The sequence below is a fragment of the Pan paniscus genome, chromosome 1, assembly GCF_029289425.2.
Source record: "Pan paniscus chromosome 1, NHGRI_mPanPan1-v2.0_pri, whole genome shotgun sequence".
NCBI classification, from domain to species: Eukaryota; Metazoa; Chordata; class Mammalia; order Primates; family Hominidae; genus Pan; species Pan paniscus.
This window is the reverse complement of record NC_073249.2, coordinates 38,063,134-38,084,436: the sequence shown is the minus strand read 5'-3', so window position 1 is coordinate 38,084,436 and position 21,303 is coordinate 38,063,134. Positions and strand designations below refer to the sequence as shown.

The window sequence follows — 21,303 nt, the reverse complement described above, 5'->3', positions numbered from 1 at the left end:
CATTCATATATTGTCTCAATACAACACCTACTTAGTGAGCAAGCTGAGTATTCTCTGTGCACAAGACCCTGAGATCTGCATTTTGCCTGGAAGTGGTTTGCTGCTACAGTATATCACATTTTCCATGTGTGGTTCTGTTTACAGACAAAGACTTTCCATTGTAACTTGCAATGGAGTCAAAGTCGCAATCTATGGCCCAAGGAGAGGATTTTCCCTCCTTATCTGATCTCACTGATCTCTAGGTGATGGGAAGTATGAACTTTTGCCCTGCAAGCTAACTCACTACATTGATCAGTCTCGTCACAGAGGAGCAGCCTGAGGAAGATAATGCATCCATCTACTATTCCAGTAGGCGGCGTCCTCACCTCTCCATCAGCACCATCTTTACATTGGCAGCCAGGGCTGCAGTCTCTCACTCTAATTTATACAGCAAATTAAACAGCTGAAATCCATGTCTTCGGGCGTCTGGGGCAATCTTACGGTGTCTAGAAGCAACAGATAAAAGGGTTAGTGCTTTTCTTCTGCATAAAACTGTAGTGTATAGTTCAGCCCTGGTCTTATTTTGTAGCTGAATTTAGTTTGAAGGTTGGATTCTGTTCAATGTTAGATATAATGTTGAACTTAATGCTGAATATTTTCAAAACACTAAAAGTACTAAAATTTGTCTTTAAGTTGTTTTGTTTGAATTCACATCAGTCATTTATTTGAGGGGTAGGGTATAGTGGCTAGGAGTACCAGAACCAGACTTCCCAGAATTCAAATTCTGCCTCTCTCAAACTAAGAATTTTGTGATTCTGGGCAAATTGCTCAATAGATAAGATTTTCCATCTATAAAATGGAGTTGATTATTAAATGAGTTAATATAAAAAACACTGAGCACAGTACCTGGTATATAAAACGTAATAGGCCGGGCGCAGAGGCTCATGCCTGTAATCCCAGCACTTTGGTAGGCCGAGGTGGGTGGATCACTTGGGATCAGGAATCTGAGACCAGCCTGGCCAACATGGCGAAATTCCATCTCTACTAAAAATACAAAAATTAGCTAGGTGTGGTAGTGCACGCCTATAGTCCCAGCTACTCGGGAGGCTGAGGTGGGAGAATTGTTTAAACCCAGGAGGTGGAGGTTGCAGTGAGCCAAGATCACGCCACTGCACTCTAGCCTGGGTGACAGAGCGAGATTCCATCTAAAAAAAAAAAAAGAAACCTTAATAAACGTTAGTTGTCACTTGAAGGTATTTAATGTTTTTTTATATGTGCATTTATGTACATACAGGATTCAAATTCTGCTTTAGATCAACAGGGAATTGGGACTATGTTACTGACTTCTGACTAATACCCGTCTAAAATTCCTTTACCCTTTCCACTTAGACTCAGCCCTCGAGTTATGCGGCCCCCATTTCCCACCACAATAAAGATCCACCTCTCTATCCCAGGTTTTATTCCATCATATTTAAGGCTTGGATGTAATTTTTGGAACAATTGACTGCTTTATTTAGTTGGTGGGGAGAGGAGTAGGAGAGAGAAGCAAATTACAGTCAATGACAGGACCAGGGATTCTGAGCATACCTGCATGTATGCATACTAGACACTGATGTTCCAGCCAGTGAAAGGAGATATAACTTCTAAAAAACAGTATCAACTTTATTATGCTTGGAAGTAATGAGAAGAGAGGCAAGAAGCAGGCAATTGTAAGAGAAAGCGGGTGGGACGTAGTGGCTTGCACATTTAATCCCAGCACTTTGGGAGGTCGAGGTGGGAGGATCGCTTAAACCCAGGAGTTTGAGACCAGCCTGGGCAACATAGTAAGTCTCCATCTCTTCAAAAAAAAAAAAAAAGAAAAAAGGAGCTGGGGGAGGTGGGCGTAGTGGTGTGTGCCTGTAGTCCCAGCTACTCTGGGGGCTGAAGCGGCAGAATTACTTGAGCCCAGGAGATCCAGCCTGCAGTGAGCTGTGATCATGCCCCTGCACTGCAGCCTGGGTGACAGAGTGAGAACCTCTCTCAAAAAATACACACCCACAAAAAGAGAGGGAAAGTATAGTGTATGGCAGAACAGGAAGGAGAACTTGGGTTCACTAAGCACCTACTCTGTGTTAGGCGTACAGGAGTGCCATCTCATTTAATTCTCATGAGAAGATTATGAGACAGATCTACAGTCCCAAAGCAACACCCACCAGTGCCTCTCCCCCACGGAGCGGTTCATCTAACTCACCAACCAAAAAAAGTTTGGATCTGGATTTCTGGCTCTTTTGAGAAATAAGAGATCAGGTAACAATAGGCTGGCACTGGGTGGTCGCTGCTCCACTAGATCCTCCACCTGCTCTTTAGTGCACCAGCGCCTCCCTCCTTTCTCCATGACCACAACCTCTGCCTCCCTCCTGTATGTTTCCTGCCAAGCTCCTGTGCACATCTGAGTTTTTGACTCCCAAGGTGTGTATTATTCTCCCCTTCTATTGACGAGGACGGTAACTGAAACTCAGAGCAGTTAAGTACTTTTCCCACGGTGGCCTAACTGAAAGTAAAGGATCTAGATAGAATTGGAATTTTGGTCCATTTCATTTATATAGAATGTATTGCCCTTGGAGAGAATATATTGTAAGAAAGAGCCCGTATCTAAGAGTGCGCAGGCCAAGCGCGGTGGCTCACGCCTGTTGGGAGGGCAAGGCAGGCGGATCACAAGGTCAAGAGATGAGACCAGCCTGACCAACATGGTGAAACCCCGTCTCTACCAAAAGTACAAAAATTAGCCCGGCGTGGTGGCACATGCTTGTAATCCCAGCTACTCGGGAGGCTGAGGCAGGAGAATTGCTTGAACCTGGGAGGCCAGGGTTGCAGTGAGCCGAGATCGCGTCACCGCACTCCAGCCTGGCGTGAGAGCGAGACTCCGTCTCAAAAAATAAAATAAAATAAAAAATACGTATAGAGAGAGGGAGAGAGACAGGCAGACAGCAGACCTGGATTCAAGTTCCAGCTGCAGAGCTTGCTGAGCGTGTCTAACCTTGGGTACGTCACTCCACGTTGCTGCTCTGGCCCTCAGACAGCTCATCTGTAAAATGGGGATGACCAGGCCTACTTCACCAGCTTGTTTTGAGGACCACAGGAGATGTTTGGGAAGCCAACCGGGGAGCTCTACAACTCTCAGAGATTGCTGGTGTTAGGCCAACAGCAAGAGGAGGGCTGGCAAATTTGTGCTACCCTGAAGGAAAGTCCGGGAAGGACTGATTTGAACCAGATCGCAAGCAAGGCCTTGAGCAAATGGGTCAACAAAGGAGAGGACGGGCTGAGCCTTGTTGTGCCTGACGGAAGAGCAAGACGGCCACAATTCAAACGCACGTGAGGGAAATCAGATGACTGGACTTGTAGATACTAACGGTTCTGAAGCGGGTAGGTTAGCTTTCCAACCGCCTGGATGACGGTCTCAGCCTCCTCCCGACCCCTTCCTGCGCGTCCGCTCTTCCCCTGCGCCCGCCCGCGCCCCTCCGCCCGCGCCCCGGCCCCGCCCCAGGCCTCGCCTCCGCTTCGCCGCCGCCGCCGGCCGCCGGCCGCAGCCAGGAGCAGCAGCCGCGCCTGCAGACCGGCCTCGCGGAGCCCGCGCGCCGAGCCCCACGTGAGTCCGGCGGGTCGCCGCCCTGGGCACCCTCGCGAAGGAAGGGCCGGGGTGGGGACACCGACGAGCGCTTTTCATCTCGTCCCAGTTACTTTGAAACCGAAAGCGCCTGCTGGCGTCCGGCCGGTCCCCGACCGGCGGGGAGGGCGCGAGGCGGCGGCTGGGCCGGGGGAGGCGGAGGGGCCCGGGCTTGCGGGAGACCGGCGGGGCAGGTGACCGCCGACGGCCCGGGGACAGCGGGAGCGGTGCGGAGCGGGTTTCTTAGCCGGGGAGAGGTGTGGCGAGGGCGGAGACTGGGGGTCCCGAGCTGGGGAGCTGATCCAGAGGGCGGCTGTGGACCGGAGGGGCCAGGTTCCGTCGGGGTGCACTGGCGGGGAGGACCTTCAGGCACGTCCCGCACACCCGCACTGCAGACCAGGCCCTGGCCCCCTTCCGCACCCGAAGGCACCCTCTCCACCTTTGCAGGGCTTTCCAATCAAAGCAACTCCAGAATGAAACTTCAGGATTGCAAGGAATGGAAGCCTCTACCAGCTGTTCGTTTGCGCGTCTTCCTTTAGAAAGCAGCTACCCCCCCTCCCCCAGAAGGCGAGCTCTAAGGAACCTTGACGCAAACCAAAGCTCCGAGAGGTGGAAGGAGTTGCCCGGAGGCACCCAGAGAATTCGCAGATTCTGAGTTCTCCGTACCAGATGGTCTCCACTTTGTTCCTGTTCTGCAGGGTCTTGGTGGTTCTGAGAATTTTCGGGGCCACGCTCTTGCTGCGGGTCCCACTGGGCCACTCTGGCTGGCCGACTTTCTCTGCTCATTCGGCCTCCTTCTGCTAAGTTTCCATATTTGGGTATTTCAGATTTACTTTCATGAGAACTCAGTTATCTCGCTGTGGCAGGCAGAGCTGCCTCAGGCGAGCATTGAGGTTGGTGAAACCAGGCGAGGCTCCCTGCCAGGGCTGCCCCTGCAGCCCCCACCCTCCATAGCCTTGGGCTCTGACCCACCTCCTGTGAGGATAGGCATCTGGTAACCAGTTTAATTCTGTAAATATTTATTGGGCAGGTGCTGTGTGAGAACTGGGCTGGGGCCAGTGGAATATGGTTATTTCCTCCAGAGATACTTGCATTTTAAAAGGGCTCTGGAAGACCTGAGATGCAAAGAAATTAGTTGAACCATTTCTGGAAATAGAACAGTTTTGGGTGTGTGCGAGATAATTTTAGGCAGCAAAAGGCTGGGCTAGGACCTCTCAAATCCCAGTGCAGCTGCTCTGCCTTATGTACTCACAAAGCTGAAAACAGGGGTGTTAATGTAATTGATGGTTTGGGTGGAAACACTTCCATCCCTAACTCTAATTTGAACTAGAAAGACAGAAATTGCTGCAGGAACGATGGATGTAAGATGGAAGTGGAAAACGCCTAGCTTCTGTAAAGGTTTTTGATTTTGTTACAGTTACTGTTTTTGTTGTAACTCTATGGAATGGATCACCTCTCAGATCCCTGGCTCCTGGACAGAGGCAGGAGAAAGTGTCTGAGCCAGCATCTGGAACAGGGGAAGTGATGGAGAAGGCGACTTCTCCCACGGCCTCTGGGCTGAGAGGCCTGTTGTGATGGGCAGGGTAGGATGGTGGTATTTCCCTCTGTCAGCAGCAAGCCCGCTGGACTTGGGTAGTAGGGCGATGGAAAAAGTGTGGAAAAGAGCTGCCGTCCACTGAACGTCCTGACGATAGGGACTGGGATGTTTCAGTGGGGATGATTTGCACAGTCGGGGAGCTAGATGCCTCAGAGTCAGTCTTGTTAGGCTTGCAGTGGGAAAGGCACCTCAGTACTTAGACAAACCTCCTCTGATTAGCTCAGCTTTACTGGGGAGGACCTTGAAGGAAAAATAATTATTTGTTTGTAAAGCTCGTTCCTTTGCAAAGCATTTTCTCTTTGTTCTTGTCGTTTTGTTCTCATTTTGTCCTCCATGACGCCCTCATGAGTTAGAGCAGGCTTATTCTCTACATCTCTCAGATTGTGAGGGTGAAGCACTGAGGGGGTAAATAGCTCCCTGAGCTCCACTGCTGGACCAGGATCAGAGCATTGAGGTGTCTTGTTCCCCTGCTCCAGGCCCCTCACCCTGGCTTCTCAGAGAGCCATATCTGCCCACCTCTTCCTCCGTCTGAGGGGTCAGCAAGGGGACCCAGATTCTGATAATGCCTCTGTGGTCTGTCCCCAGCAACATGGAGCAAGTTCTGCTGGAGACTCTGGCCTAACCACCACAAGAACAGACATCCACTCTGTTAGCTCTGCCTAGCCAGGCAAACTCCGGGCAAGACCCGTGTCTGTTTTCATGTGTGTCTTGGAACCTAGCATAGAGTAGGCCTAAACAGATGTTTGCTGAATCGAATTGAATTCATTCAGGGTACGTCTCCCTTGGGGTCTGAGCTGCCAGGAACAAGTGCTGGGTAGGCTTGGCAGAGAGAGGTTGAGCTCCCAGCAGGACTTGCTTAAATCCAGAAATTAGAATAACACTGTACAGCTTACGAGAAGCCCATCTCATCTGATTAACTTCTCACTACCTCCTCAGGAGAAGGGAGAGGCACATGCTATTCCTTCCACTTTACCTGGTTGCAAGCTGAGGCTCAGAAGTGATTTAAAAGACCTCACAGCATGTAGGGATGGGGCAGGACCTAATCCCAAGTCTTCTTTCTCCAATTCCTGTGCTTTTCCCATAGTATCTTAATTAAAGGAAGCCAGGATTCTGGGCAGGAGGAGGATGAGAGAACCAGTGAGACAGTCATCAAAAGCTGCCTGACACCTTTGTCACTGATCAGGGGTCAGTGTCTGACTCAGTCTCTGAAGAGCTTTTTTCTGCCCAGGTTGTGGCTTTTTCTGGGATTCTGGATAGGAGTTCTAGCTCCAGCAGAGGTGTAGCAAGTGAGTATCTGTGTGTGTTGGGGCAGAGGTGAACACGCTGCAGGGCAGAGGGAGTCCTCAGAGCTGGCAGGCCTCTGCTGCTGCTGCCGCTGCCGCCGCTGCTGCTGCCGCTGCTGCCACCACCCAGGAGTGGGCCGGCATGAATTTGTTGCCTTGCCCAGAGGAAAGCTTTATTTGAAGGATCACTCAGCAGCCTTGACCCATATGGCCTCCAGCAAGTCCTATCTTGTGAGAAAGTGGCATGGAGGACCAGGCAGGAGATAAAAGTGAAAGTACTCATTAGTCCTGACAGAGGAACTCAGTCTGTTTACAGTGACAGTGGTGAGCACATTTTGCATATTTGTACCTGGAGGCAGGTGGTGGTGCATGCTTGGATCGTGCTGTAGCAAAAGCAGTATACATGCAAATGGTCTGTACACTGTGCAGTATCCGTGTGATGTGCAGGTCTTAGAAACCCAGTATTAAGTGACAGAGCCCAGTGAGTGCCCTCCCAGGATATCTGTGTGGAGCAAAGGCTGCCATCTCACTTACTTTCAGCAGAGCCCCACGTCTCATTTCTTGACACCACAGGCTCCATCAACTTCCCTCCTTACCAATTCAGAACATTCCTGAATTTTTTTCCATGGCTTTTTTTTTTTTTCTCTCAAGGAGAAAGTGCTCTCCTCCAGAACAAGGCGAGAGCACCTTTTCCACCTACACTCCCAAGTCAGCTCTCTCCTCCTCCCTCTGAGGCAGGTTCCCTCCCTGCCTCCCTCCCACAGACTTCTTCCCTCCTCCACAAGCTGAGTTTTCTGTTAGTAAGAAGACTCCATGTTTCCCCAGTCCCTCTTCTCTTTCTTTCACTGACAAGCTTCTGTAAAGAGTGGACAGCTCTTGCACTCGCTCCTCACTCGGCACCGTGCACCTGCTGCGCTGCTCTGATTGTCCTGTGTAGGTTTCCAGGACCTGGTACTCCTCAGTCACCAGCCCATACCAGCCCATGCTGCAGCTATTACTTATCTCCTTGGAGGTTGCTACACCGTCCCCACCAGCATTCCCTTCCTTGACCTCCAGCTTCTTATCCTCCTCTGTCCTGCAAGTGCAGGTATGGGGCCAAGGCTGGGTCCTCAGGTTGGATTTCAATTCTCTGTGCTTCTCTCCTTGAGCCCTTGGCCATTCCCAAGACTTAAACCAACACTTTTAAGGAAAGGCTGATCAAATTTCCATCCCTCACCCAGTTATCTTCTTGGCCACTATGATTTGCAATATTCAAAATCTTCGCCATGATGTTTCAGAAGCACCTTAGACATTTGTCCGAGGCCGCCTCTTTCTCTGTGTTCTCTCTGTTGCAGAAATTGCTGCTGTTCCTCAGTCACCTTTATCCTGTCCCCCTCAGCCAGTCCTGATCTGTCTATTCCCAGTTCAGGGCCACAGGGACTCTTTCCTGGGCAACCTTAATTAAGCATTGACTCATTTTCCTGCCCCAGGTCCATCTGTATTCAATTTTCCTTTTCATGCTGCTGCAGAGGGGCCTCTTTAATACATAGCCTAGTCAAAACCTTCTACTTTCAATGATGGTGTAGTAGAAACAGTGTGGACTTCAGAATCTGGTGGGCCTGGGTTCATATCTGGGTTTGTGATTTGCTGGTTGTAGTTATATAATCTGAGCAAGTTGCCCAACTTCCATAGTGTGTGTATTCCCACTGGTAAATAGAAATAGTAATGTGTGCCACTTGGGGTTGCTGGAAAGATTAAATGAGTCAATATATACACAGAGCCTGGAGTCTGGCAGATATTCAGTAAAACTGGTTTTCTCCTTCCATGTGGTTAATAGCCATAGAGCATTGTGGGGTTTCTGGGGAGCTGGAAACTGCATGCCTAGCCTAAAGGCATTCAAATTTAAATTAAAAACCAGCAGAAGAATTGCTGTGTGTCAGAGCAGGCCATCTTTTTTTTTTTTGAGATGGAGTTTCACTCTTGTTGCCCAGGCTGTAGTGCAGTGGCACAGTCTCAGCTCACTGCAACCTCTGCCTCGCGGGTTCAAGTAGTTCTCCTGCCTCAGCCTCCCAAGTAGCTGGGATTACAGGCATCCGCCACCACGGCCGGCTAATTTTTTGTATTTTTAGTAGAGATGGGGTTTCACCATGTTGGGCAGGCTGGTCTCAAACTCCTGACCTCAGGTGATCCGCCTGCCTTGGCCTCCCAAAGTGCTGGGATTACAGGTGTGAGCCACTGCACCTGGGCGAGTAGACCATCATTGAAACTAGCCTATTGCTGCCACTTTGCCATCTCTGGACCAGGTAGACCTCAGGGGCCAGGGTAGGGAAGCTGGGCTGGGACAGGGTATGGTGGGATAAGCTGGGATGAGTTCTTGGCAGGCAGAGGGGGCAGGCAGCCTCAGAGGCTGGGGCCCCATGGACCAGGTTTCAAGGGCAGGAGTCTAGTTTTCAGGACTTGTGGGCAGAGCAGGCGGCAGCTTTGGAGGAAGAATAGTGCTTGGCAGAGAGCCAACACAGGAAAAAATAAAACAGATTTGGGAAACAAAAATACAAGCTCTGGCTTGATCGCCAGGAGCAGACCAGTTACTTTAGCCGGATCCAATGTGAAGGCACAGCAGGATAAGGTTGACCTGATGCAAAGCCACCACCCAGAGCCCTTTCTGTTCTCCTGTACTAAGGCGGATGGCTTAGAACAGCCAGGCTGTGTTCTAAGGCTTCTGTTAGGGAGACCCTTGACCCTGGAGGATGGAGGGAGGTGGGTGGGGCTAAGCTAAGCAGCAGCCATGAAGGTGCCTCTTCTGTCTTCATGATTTTAGGATTTCTGAGGTAGAGGCTGGGTTGATATCTATGATGCAACCTAGGAAAACTTACCATGCCTCCCTGGGTTAAAGGCAGAATAATTTAATATAAAGCAAAGGCTTACATGCTCAGCAGATGCAGAATGAAAGAAGTGATTAAAACATTGGGTGGAGTTATTCCAGGAATAACCCACTAGGGAGTGAGGGGGTAGATAGGAGAAATGGAGGGGGAGTATTGGACTTGAGCAAAGATGTTTTAAAAAGATGAAGAACATTTTAGTCACCCTTAATGAATGGGAAGTAGATTATTTGGGAGCAGACTGATTTCCTTATGTTAAGGTGTTTTATTTCAAAAGTCAGTACTTTGGGATGTTGCCTCAAATTATCTGTATCATTCCCACAGATCTCCCTTAGAGATATTTATTGCCATGTATTAGCTGCGGACAGCCAGAGGCTAACTTCTTTCCCCACCTCTTTGATACTAACAGTTCCCATAGGGCCTATGTATGACTAAGTGGTTCACTTTCACTTCACTTACACTGGATCTTCCTAACAAGTGGACCTCTCTAGCCCTCATCTCTTCTACCTCGTAACAGAAGTGCTAGATTTTCTCATCAATTCTGTTCAAGCCTTGTTAAATAGCTCTAGGCCCTTCTTTTTTTTGTTTTGTTTTGTTTTGTTTTATTTTTGAGACGGAGTCTTGCTCTGTTGCCCAGGCTGGAGGGCAGTGGCGCCAGCTCGGCTCACTGCAACCTCCGCCTCCCGGGTTCAAGCAATTCTCCTGCCTCAGCTTCTGGAGTAGCTAGGATTACAGGCGCCTGCCACCATGCCTGGCTATGTTTTGTATTTTTAGTAGAAACGGGATTTCACCATGCTGGCCAGGCTGGTCTCGAACTCCCAACCTCAGGCGATCCACTCCCCCCCGATCCCCACTCGGCCTACCAAAGTGCTGGGATTACAGGCGTGAGCCACCGTGCCCAGTCTTGTTTTGTTTTTCGAGATAGGGCCTTGCTCTGTCGTTCAGGCTGGAGTGCAGTGGTGCAATCTCGGGTCACTGCAACCTCCGCCTCCTGGGTTCAAGCGAGTCTGTCACCTCAGCCCCCCGAGTAGCTGAGATTACAGGCACCCACCAGCAGGCCTGGCTAATTTTTGTATTTTTAGTAGAGATGGGGTTTCACCACGTTAGCCAGGCTGGTCTCAACTCCTGGCTTCAAGTGATCTGCCCGTCTTGGCCTCCCAAAGTGCTAGGATTACAGGTATAAGCCACCGTACCCGGCCTAAGGAAAGGTGTAGGCCTTTCTACACCTGACTTGCCTATGCCTACCTTTTCTTACATCATTTCTCCTGCCTAGAATGCCTCCTGTTCAAAACCATTAATCCATACCCCTGCCACTCTTTTCAAAACAAATTCAAAATTCATCTCTTGTTAGGCTTCTTTGTTGGGGGTCCCCAAGACCATTCCCAGGTTCAGTGATTTGCTAGGAGAACTTACAGGATTCAGCGTCCAGCAGATGGTCATACTCACAGCTATGATTCATTTCAGCAAAAGAATACAAAGCAAAATGAGCAAAGGGAAAAGGCTTATGGGGCAAAGTCCAGGGGAGACCAGGTGCAAGCTTCAAAGAGTCTTGGAAAAGACTCTGCAAAGGACTGCCGAGGGGGAATCACACAGGATGTGCTGAATTTCTCCAGCAGTGCATTGTGACAGCAGGTGTGAAGCACTGTCTACCAGGGAAGCCCATTAGAGACTCAGTGCCCAAGGTTTTTACTAAGGGCTGGTCATGTAGATACCTTCATCTAGCACATGTCAAAATTCCAGCCTCCAGAAGAAAAACAGGTGTTCCACATAAAACACATTGGCTGGGCGCGGTGGCTCATGCCTGTAATCCCAGCACTTTGGGAGACCGAGGCGGGCTGATCACAAGGTCAGGAGATTGAGACCATCCTGGCTAACACGGTGAAACTACGTCTTTACTAAAAATACAAAAAATTAGCCGGGCTTGGTGGCACGCACCTGTAGTCCCAGCTACTTGGGAGGCTGAGGCAGGAGAATCACTTGAACCCAGGAGGTGGAGGTTGCAGAGAGCCGAGATCGCACTACTGCACTCCAGCCTGGGGGACAGAGTGAGACCCCGTCTCAAAACAAAACAAACAAACAAAACAAAACACATTGTTTACCTAGATGGTTTAAGCACAGTGAGCCGCTCTTAGCAGTTCAGGTGGTGGGAGCCTTACTGAAATCCATGTTCCAGACACCAGCCAGGGGCCATCCTTGCGAGCAGAACTTTCTAGAGATAGCAGTATTAGGCTTGCTGTGTTAACTTGTTTCTGCATAGCTTTCCTTCATAATCTCATCTTTCCTGTCCTCCCAGTGCCTAACTATAGTTATGTTGTAGAGAAAATTGCCCTAGACAAAGAACCAGAAGCCCTGGGTTTCAGCCCAGCATGGCCTCCTACTGCTGTGTGGCCCTTTGAACCCCTCAAACTCCATTTTCCTCATTGGGAAAAGAGGAATTGTAATTCTTGCTTGTAGGTCTCAATGGTGACTAAAGACCAAAGGAAATGATATAGTTGGTCATTCCATCCATCCCCCATGATTGAGCACCTCCTTTATCTAAGGCAGTGAGTGAGCTGTGGCGAGTAAGACGTGAGTGTGACATGGTGGCTTTGACAGCAGACAGGCCTGAATCCCTACCCAGAGTTACCAGCTGTGGTACCTCGAACACATTGTGTCATCCCCTCAGCTTTGGGTTCCTGATCTGTAAAATATGAAGATGAATAATACAATGAGGGTCTGCAAACGTGGGCTGCTGTGTGAATTAAGTGGGACAACCTATGTACAGCTCCTGCGGTATCTAGAACATTATGGCACCCCAAGTGGCAACTGTTAATTGACAGATATTTAAGTGCTTGCTCTGCGTCTGCACCTTGAAAAATATAAGACACAATTCCAGCACTGCTTTCTTCGTGCTGGGGAAGACTATTATTGAACAGATAATTAATTACATAAACAATTATTTACATTCCCGGCAAGTGCTGTTAAGGAGAAGTACAGGTGGTTAAAGGGCATGTCCTAAGTGGGGGGGACCCTAACTTGATGGAGGAGGCACACAGAGGCATGGCTGCATATGTGAGGCTTCATCTGGGCTTGTATGTGTTTAGCTCAGCAAGAGGTGGGGAGAGAGGAAAAGATGTTTCCGGAAGAGACAACAGCTTGAGGAAAGGGAGACCCAGCCTTAGGGCGAAGGCTGTAAGGTGGGAAGGTTCTCTGTTCAAATGAGGAGTGGCAAAAAGACCAGGAATCCAGGAGAGGTGGAGGACAGGTGGGGAGATTGGCCTAATTCAGAGGTCACCTCTGCCGCCACCCTGGCAGGGAAGGGGCAGAGCAGGGGCCCCATGCAGGGAGATTTGCAGGTGTGGTGGCAGGAAGTAGAGGTGGTCTGGTCTGATGATCTCTGTTTTTTTTTTGCTGTGCAGTAAGGAAGTAGAGTTTCCTGGTGAGACTGGAGGGAGTGGTCAAGGTTTGTGGAGGAGAGAAAGGTTTAAAATCAACATTGAACAGAGTGAGCTGAGAAGGAACAGCTGGCTTTGTGCTATGTTATTGTGTTGGCATGATGAAGTCTCTGGAAAAGGACTCTGGCAAATGGGATTTTAGATCTCTAGCACCTTGTACAATGCCTGGCACCTAAATGAGGGCCCCATAAATGTTGATTGCATTGAATTATTGGCTGGCTACCTATATACATTTTTCTCAGCATTTCCCCTTTCTCAGGTGCCTGCTACCCTTGGGCTAAAGCTTCCCACTTGGCACCTCACCCAGAGGCTAGCTCACATTAGTGTGTCAGAGGGAGCGCTGCTCAGGCTTTACTCTTCCGGTCCTAGTTGGCTACACTGTCCCCTCACCCCTTACAGTGACTCCCCAACTCCTACCCCAGGTCAGCCATCATGAGCCAGCCTTGCACTCTCCAGCTGGGACTGGTAGAATTTCAGGACTTACAAACAGGTGAAATGAAAAGGTTTAGGCAGTGAGAAGCGTGCTTAGCAGGAGAGAGGCTGCTCTGCTTTCTGGAGAATAGCTGTTACAGTCGTTCTGTAAGTATTTACTAAGCACCTGTCATGTGCACTGTTTTGTTTGTCTGTTTTTGTTCTGTTTTGAGACGGAGTCTTGCTCTGTCATCCAGGCTGGAGTGCAGTGGTGTGATCTTGGCTCACCGTAACTTCCACCTGCCTGGTTCAAGTGATTCTTATGCCTCAGCCTCCTGAGTAGCTGAGATTACAGGCATATGCCACCATGCCCAGCTAATTTTTGTCTTTTTGGTAGAGACAGGTTTCACCATGTCGGCCAGGCTGGTGTCAAACTCCAGACCTCAACTGATCCGCTCGCCTCGGCCTTCCAAAGTGCCGGGATTAAAGGCGTGAGCCACTGCACCTGGCCACGTGCACTGTTTTATGTGTTGGGACCTCAGTACCCAAAGAAACAATCTTTGCTGTGATGGAGCTTATATTCTATTCTGATAGGGGAAGACAGAGAGCAAAGACATGAACAAGTAATATGTTAGGCAGTAATAAGTGCATTGGAGAAAAATGCAGTAGAAGATGGGTCTGCTAGGGATGTTGCATTTTCCATGTAGGGTGGTCAGCAAAGGCCTCCCTTGTGAGATAACATTTGAGCAGGTTCCTAAGGTGAAGGAACAAGCCCTTCAGATATCAGGGTGAAGAGTATTCCAGGCAGGGGAAAAGCAAGCAGAAGCCTCTTCTGCTGTTCAAGAAGACGCAAGGCAGTGTTGCCAGAGTGAGTAGACAAGGGGGGAAGGCACTAGGAAGTAAGGACACAGAGAATGGAGAGGCAGAGAAACGGAGGGCCCTGACCTCTAAGGACACTGGCTTCTACCCCAAGTGCAATGGGTCCATTGGAGCAGAGGAGCAGCAGAGACAGCTTCTGTTTTTAAAAGCATCACTCTGGCTGCTGGGTTGTGAATGGGCTGTAAAGGAGCAAGGCAGAGCAAGAGACCAGCTAGGAGACTGATGCAATAACCACTGGGGAGATGATGGCAGCTTAGGCCAGAGTGATTATGCTGACAGTGGCGAGGAGGAGACGGGGGATATGTTGGGAAGGAAGATCCCATGGGCTTTGGTGTTGTGAGATGGAGAGTAAGAGAGGAGCCAAGGATCACTCCAAAGTTTTTGGTCCAAGTGACGCTGTGATTGGTGGTACCATTTCACTGAGATGGAGGAAGGCTATGGGAGGAGCAGGTTGGGGGGGGATTTGATGTGTTAAGTTTGTGATGCCTATTAAATGTGGAGGCATAGACTAAACAGTGGAGTGTGTCTGGGGCTCAGGGGAGAGGTCCAGATTGCGGATAGAAATCAGGGCATTGTCAGTCATAGCTGGTAAGGCCAGGAGCTGGGACGTGCTCACCCAGAGAATGAGTGCAGATAGAAGAGAGCAGGTCCAGCACCAGCCCGAAGCTCCAAGAGATGAGAGAAGGTGACCTGGAAGCTGCCATGATGATCTGACTGGTGCTCCTCACACTGTCATGAGCTGTAGAATCTAGCCTGGGAATTTGCTAGAAAATCAGATTCTAGTTGCTACTGAGAGATCATGATACTGAAGTGTATTAATCAGGGAAGGCTAAACTATTATAACAAATGGGTCCCCCTTCCTCTGGGGTAAGGTGTCCAAGCTAGCATTTTCATCATGTTCTAGAACAGATTCTTAGCAGAGCATCTGGGGCCCTGACTGCTCAGAGAGCTGCTGCTATAGTTTTGTGCATATGCATACGCATATCCCTACCTTGACTGAAAACTTCTTGGGGACAGGAGCTGTCTGGTAACCCACTCTCCTCCACTCCCATAATACAATAGGGCGCAGCTTTTGCATGTGACCGGCACTGAATAAAGCTGGCTAGGAGGGCAGGGTGGAAATGCATGGTGATTAAGTGCTTATTTATGTGCCAGGAATTGTGTGATAATAATTTACGTGGATTAATTCATTTAATCTTAACTCCAAGCCTTTGTAGCAGGTACTATTATTGTCTTTTTTTTTGAGACAAGAGTCTCACTCTGTTGTCCAGGCTGGAGTGCAGTGGTGCAGTCTTGGCTCCCTGCAGCCTCCACCTCCTGGGTTCAAGCGATTCTCCTGCCTCAGCCTCCCAGGTAGCCGGGATTACAGATGTATGCCACCATGCCCAGGTAATTTTTATATTTTTAGTAGAGACAGGGTTTCACCATGTTGCCCAGGCTGGTCTCGAACTCCTGAGCTCAGACAATCCGCCTGCCTTGGCCTCCCATATTGTCCCATATTCTAGATGAGGAAGGGGTGACACAGGTAAGTGAATGGCAGAAGGGTTTGAACCCCAGCAGTCTGGCCGCAGAGCTGGTCTCTAACCAGTAAGCAGTACTGCCTGCCATCAAGCCCTCCTGTTTGGTGTTGGCTGCAATGGGGTACGTTTTCTCCCAGCTGTGACAGAGTGAAGAGCACTGGCTTTGGAGTCAGAAAGTCTATATTCAAATCCCTGTGCCCACGCACTAGCTGTGTGATTTGGGGAAAGTTGTTTAACAACTTGAGGCCTCGGACTGTTCATTGGGAATATGATGATGATAGCAGTATTGCCACAGGGTTAGTGTGGAACTGTGTATGATATTATATGTAAAAGTGCAGGCTGGAAATTACTAGTACATGTCAGGTTTTAGTTTTATTGTTATCATCATTATCTTGAGAAACCAAACTGTGGATCTCCTAGGACTAACCAGAAGAGCTGCCAGAGGCCTGCGGATTGCAGCAAATCCAACAGGCCCTGCTTCAACCAGAACAGGTATTCTGTATACTCTTTTATTTATTGATGTTTCTGCATGAAACTCGGTTTCACAGTGAAACTCTTGGGTAGCTGATCCCTTAAGTCCTTCCAGAGCTGACAGGCTCAGTTGTGGGGTGGGGGAATCCACTCCCCCAGTTCTACCTACTTCTCTTGGATCTCCTCTCTGGGCTCCCTACCTGCTCTCCCTCTTCTGTTGCCCTGATCAGGCCCTTGAGTCCCAGCAGCCTGAGGGCTGCATTTTTTGAACCAGACTCTAGGATGCCTGCCTGTATGTGGGCAGGGCACCTGGGGTGTGCCTGGGGTGTGTCTGGGGTAGCCCCCCACAGGAAGCGTCTCTCGTCTGCTTCCTCCGTGGACTGGGCCAGAGCTGGCCTTGCTGTCAGGCGGGAGGGAATTGCCCTGTGTGCCTCTCACAACATGTACCCCAGCCACAGTCCTCCCAGCTCTGGGTAGTAGGCAGCTGGCAGTATGTCACACATCTGAGGTCAGCTTTGGAAATATAAACTTACACAAAGTCAGCTGTGGATGAGCATTTGTGGGAAGGTGGGGCACTGCTAGAATGATGTTGACCTTTGGTAGCTAAAAGTCACCAAAAGGTCATGCCACGGTTTCTAAATACTCATTGGCATTTCTGTTCTGTAGCCCGTCTAAGGTGGTCTCAGGTTTCTCCCCTTTCTTCAGAGTACCCTGAGGCCATGGAGGGTGGGGCTGGGCAAAGCCTGGGCTCAGTCCTCATTTGAAAATGTTTCTGAATTCCAAGCTAAATCTAAACAGTTGTCTGTTGGCTGTGCATCCAAGCTCGAGGGGCCCCTGGAGCCTCATTCACTTTACGAGTGTTTGTGCTCTTTGTACTTGTTTTTGTTTTTGTTTTTTGAGATGGAGTCTTGCTCTGTCACCCAGGCTGGAGTGCAGTGGCACAATCTCGGCTCACTGCAACTTCCGCCTCTCGGGTTCAAGTGATTCTCCTGCCTCAGCCTCCCGAGTAGCTGGGATTACAGGTGTGCACCACCACGCCCAGCTTTTTGTATTTTTAGTAGAGATGGGGTTTCGCCATATTGGCCAGGCTGCTCTCGAACTCCTGACCTCAGGTGATCCACCCACCTCGGCCTCCCAAAGTGCAGGGATTATAGGTGTGAGCTGTTGGGAAAAAGCTGAGTGTTGGGAGGGAAACTGAGGCAGGGCTTGCATAATGTCTTCGGGAATATGTCTAGACTTTCTGGCTCCTTGCTTCTAGCCCTCCTAGGCTCCTATTCCCATTATCTCAAGTAGCAGAACATGTTCCATATAAATGCTAAACCATCACAGCTGTAAATCATGTGCTTAATGCAACGTGTCCTTTTGACCTCCACATTCTCACCACCTGTTTCTCTGTTGGATTACCAATAAATAGCGTGGGCTCCCAGAGCTGGCGGTCTTCGCAGCCTCCACAATCGCGATGGCCCTCTGGTGTCCCACCTTTATCTCTCAAACTGTCTTTTTCTCAGTCCTTTGACTCTGCTGGACTTTGTCACCCCCACAACCTGGTGCTGGGTCTGATCACCCCAACAGTGAGCCACCGCGCCTGGCCTCTTTGTACCTTCTTTGTAAGCAAGGAGGATGGTCAGGAAGGGGGAAGTGGGAGAGAAGTGTGAGTCTGAGATGACAGCCCCATAGCTCCATGCAGTGGGCACACCCACCCCCATTTGGGAATGTAGTTGAGGTGGCAGTAGGTAGCCTTTCCAATGAGGAGAAGCCTTTCCAATGAGGAGAAGCCTTTCCAATGAGGAGAAGTTCTTGAGCTGAGTCAAGAACAAAGGGCAGAAGGCTGACCTAGCCTTGGGGAACCCTGCAGGAGTGGAATGCTGACAAGGAGCCACCAAGAGGTGTGGTTCAGAGCTGGGAGGAGAACCAACAAACACAGAACCCTAGGGCCAAGGGATCAGGGGGTTTCAAGAAGGAAGTGCCAAATGTCACATAAAGGGCAGGAGGGCAGTGATTTAGGAGAGACTAGTCAGCAAATGTGATGATGTGATTACAGTTTAGATCATCAAACTAACATAATGTGCTTTCCCAGGCTATATATGGCCTCATATACCACATCCCCAGATGATTTGGGCCTGCCGACTTATTCCAGGTAGAGTACAGATAAGCTTGGGAGGGCCAGGGAGGCTTCAGAGAGGCACTGATGGGATCTGATAAAGGACACAGGTCTGTGGGTGCCACCTGGAAGGTGTGTTTCCATCGGGCATTGCTCTGGAGCTGGGAATGGGAAGGAGAGAGGGGAGAAAGAGGTTGATGGGGCATTGCCGGGCTGAGGATGGAGAATGGGCCAGAGCTCCAGGGGGTGGGGAATTTGGGCCCATGTGCTGCATTTTTGTTTCCTCATCAGTGTCTGCCTATGGTAGGTTCCCAGCAAAGAAATGATTTACAAAAAGTGACTGAATCAATAAATGTTTAGCGCGAGATAGTCCAGTGTAACCATGAATTCAAAATTGGGTGAAATGAGAAGGCAAATAGCATGTCAGGCAGTCAGGTTATCTCAGAGTGGGGGACATTGATGGAGAGACTCAGGGTCAAGTGCTTATTAATAATAGCCCTTATGACACCTCTGTGTACTACCACTATAAGTTCTTCATGCATAGAGGGGTCAGCAAACTTCTTCTGTAAAGAACCAGGTAGTAACTGTGTATTTGAGGCCTTGTGGGCCATATGGTCTGTGGGGCAACTGCTCAGCTCCTCTGTGGTAGCACATAAACAACCATAGACAATATGTAAATGAATGAACATGGCTGTGTTCTAATAAAACTTTATTTACAAAACATGTGATGGGCCAACCCCTGATGTATATAGTATTGACGTATTTAATCTTCAGAAGTTCTATGTGGTAACTACTGTTATTATCACCATTTTATTTTGTTTTTTGATATATTTTTCTTTTTTTTTGAATTGTGATAAGTCCTACTTTTTTATTTTTATGGGTGTGTATTAGGTGTATATTGGCTACATGAGATATTTTGATATGGGCATACAATGCATAATAATCACATCAGGGTAAATGGGGTATCCATTATCTCAAGCATCTATCATTTCTTTGTGTTACAGCCATCCCAATTCTTTTAGTTATTTTTAAATGTACAATAAATCATTGTTGACTATAGTCACCCTGTTATCAAATACTGGATTGTATTCTATACGATTATTCTGACTATATTTTTGTACTCATTAATCATCCCCACTTCCTCTCCCCAACACTTCCCCCACCCCACAACTACCCTTCCCAGCCTCTAGTAACCATCCTTCTACTCTCTGTCTCCATAAGTTCAATTGTTTTAATTTTTAGCTCCCACAAACAAGAACATGTGAAGCTTGTCTTTCTGTGCCTGGCTTATTTCACTTAACATAATGTCCTCTAGTTCCATCTATGTTGTTGCAAGTGATAGGATCTTGTTCTTTTCTATGACTGAATATTGTGTATAGGTACCACATGTTCTGTATCCATTCATCTGTTGATAGATGCTTAGGTTGCTTCCAAATCTTGGTTCTTCAGTGTTGCAGTAAACATGAGAGGGCAGATGTGTCTTCAATATTCTGATTTCCTTTCTTTTGAATATATACCTAGCAGTGGGATTGCTGGATCATATGTAGTTCTGTGTTTAGTTTTCTGAGGAACCTCCATACCGTTCTTCATAGTGGCTGTACTAATTTACATTCCTACCAACAGTGTACGAGGGTTCCCTTTACTCCATGTCCTGTCCAGCATTTCATTATCATCGTTTTACAGATGAGGAAACGGAGAAACATAGAGACTAAGTAATTTGCCTGAGGTCACGTGGCGATGAAGGGGTATGGGCAGGATTTGAATCCAGGCAAGACTACTCCAGAGTTCATGCTGGTAATTGTCATGCCATGCTGACTCTTGGAACCTTGGAGGGGCAGGGAGGAACCCCAGCTCTTCATCCCCTGAGGGCCTCCACCACTACCTGGCAGTAGGACCTCACTAGGCCTCCATTTCCTCATTTTAAAAAAAGGGGAATAATGATAATATATATATCATATCATATATCACCCTGTCTCCTACGCTGGAGTGCAGTGGTGCCATCATAGCTCACTGTAGCCTTGACCTCCTGGGCTCAAGCAGTCCTCCCACCTCAGCCTCCGGAATGGCTGGGATTACAGGTTTGAGCCACCACACCTGGCTGAGGGGTTAAAATGAGCTAATGCATATAATTAGCTGTCTCTGTGCTTGGACATAGCCTCAGTACTTGTAATCCTAACCCATATCTGACTCCAGCCTTAGGCTCCATTCACTTCTTTTAATACCCTTCTCTTGCCCTCTGCCTCAATCGGAACTCTCCTAGATTGTCTTCACGGCCCTTTCTCACTGTGGCCTCACAGTGACTCGGAGTTTCCACACTGATTATTGAGTCATCTGAGTTATTGGGTACTCTGGCCTGGGGACTAATGGGAGCTCAAGGAACTGTCCCTAGGTAGCAGTGGGGACTGTTATAGAGCTGGAGCCAAGGATGGGGGCTTCCTAGTGGAGAACAAGGCTTCCTAGTGGAGAAAGCTGCTGTGTGGGAAGATCAGTAGAGCTTTCTTTGTTATTTTTTTCCTCTTGGTCTGGTTTCTGAGAGCAAATCTAAAGGTCTCCTGGATACCTTAAAAGTACCACCTGGAGTCAGGTAGACGCTACATGGTTCCGAGGAGAAGAGTTCCACTAAAGGCATCTCTGTAAGTGGGACTGACTTGAGGCAGCAGCAGCTTTCGTCAGGCCAGCATGGGTGTGCAGCCTGGAGGGCTGGGGGAAGAGGGATGCCCTTCAGCCTTTGCACTCCCATCTACTCACTGACAGTGCTTGCTGTACCACCAGGAGAATGGGGAACCAGAGGTTTCCTGACAACTTGGAGAGAAGTCACAGTTCTCTTTAAAGTAATTAAAATTATACTCACATCATTGTTTGTCCTGTTCCCAAGACAACTTTATTCTGTGAAGGCATAAGGAAAAGCAAAGAAAACATACCCTTATCTCTGCCTCTAAGACATCAAAGCCAGTCATCCTGGGGCAAGAACAGTGCGTCGGTGGACTGTGGTCACATGTTGTCTGGTTGTCGTGGTGTCACCTGGTCTCTGCATGAGCTCCCAGCCACATTAGGTGTAATGGAAAATGGCCTTATTGGTTCTCCCTTTCTCCAAGGCCTTCGTCTTTGACCTGCCTGGTTAAAGGGG

At 48.9% G+C, this 21,303-nt stretch overlaps 1 protein-coding gene across 4 annotated transcripts in view; it reads left to right on the top strand.

Moving 5' to 3' along the window:
- The first annotated feature begins 2,450 nt into the window (after positions 1–2,450).
- Positions 2,451–21,303, top strand: part of TRAF5 (TNF receptor associated factor 5) — a 49,163-nt gene continuing 30,310 nt past the window's right edge. The window contains exon 1 of one of the 4 annotated variants that reach the window (XM_055108424.2): positions 2,451–3,604. In XM_055108424.2, the coding sequence (XP_054964399.1) occupies positions 3,407–3,604 (198 nt within the window). In that variant the 5' untranslated portion in view covers positions 2,451–3,406. Of the gene's footprint in view, positions 3,605–3,800; positions 4,295–20,517; positions 20,810–21,303 lie in introns of those variants that run through there. The other 3 variants (XM_003814195.4, XM_063597314.1, XM_055108419.1) reach the window with 3 other exon arrangements.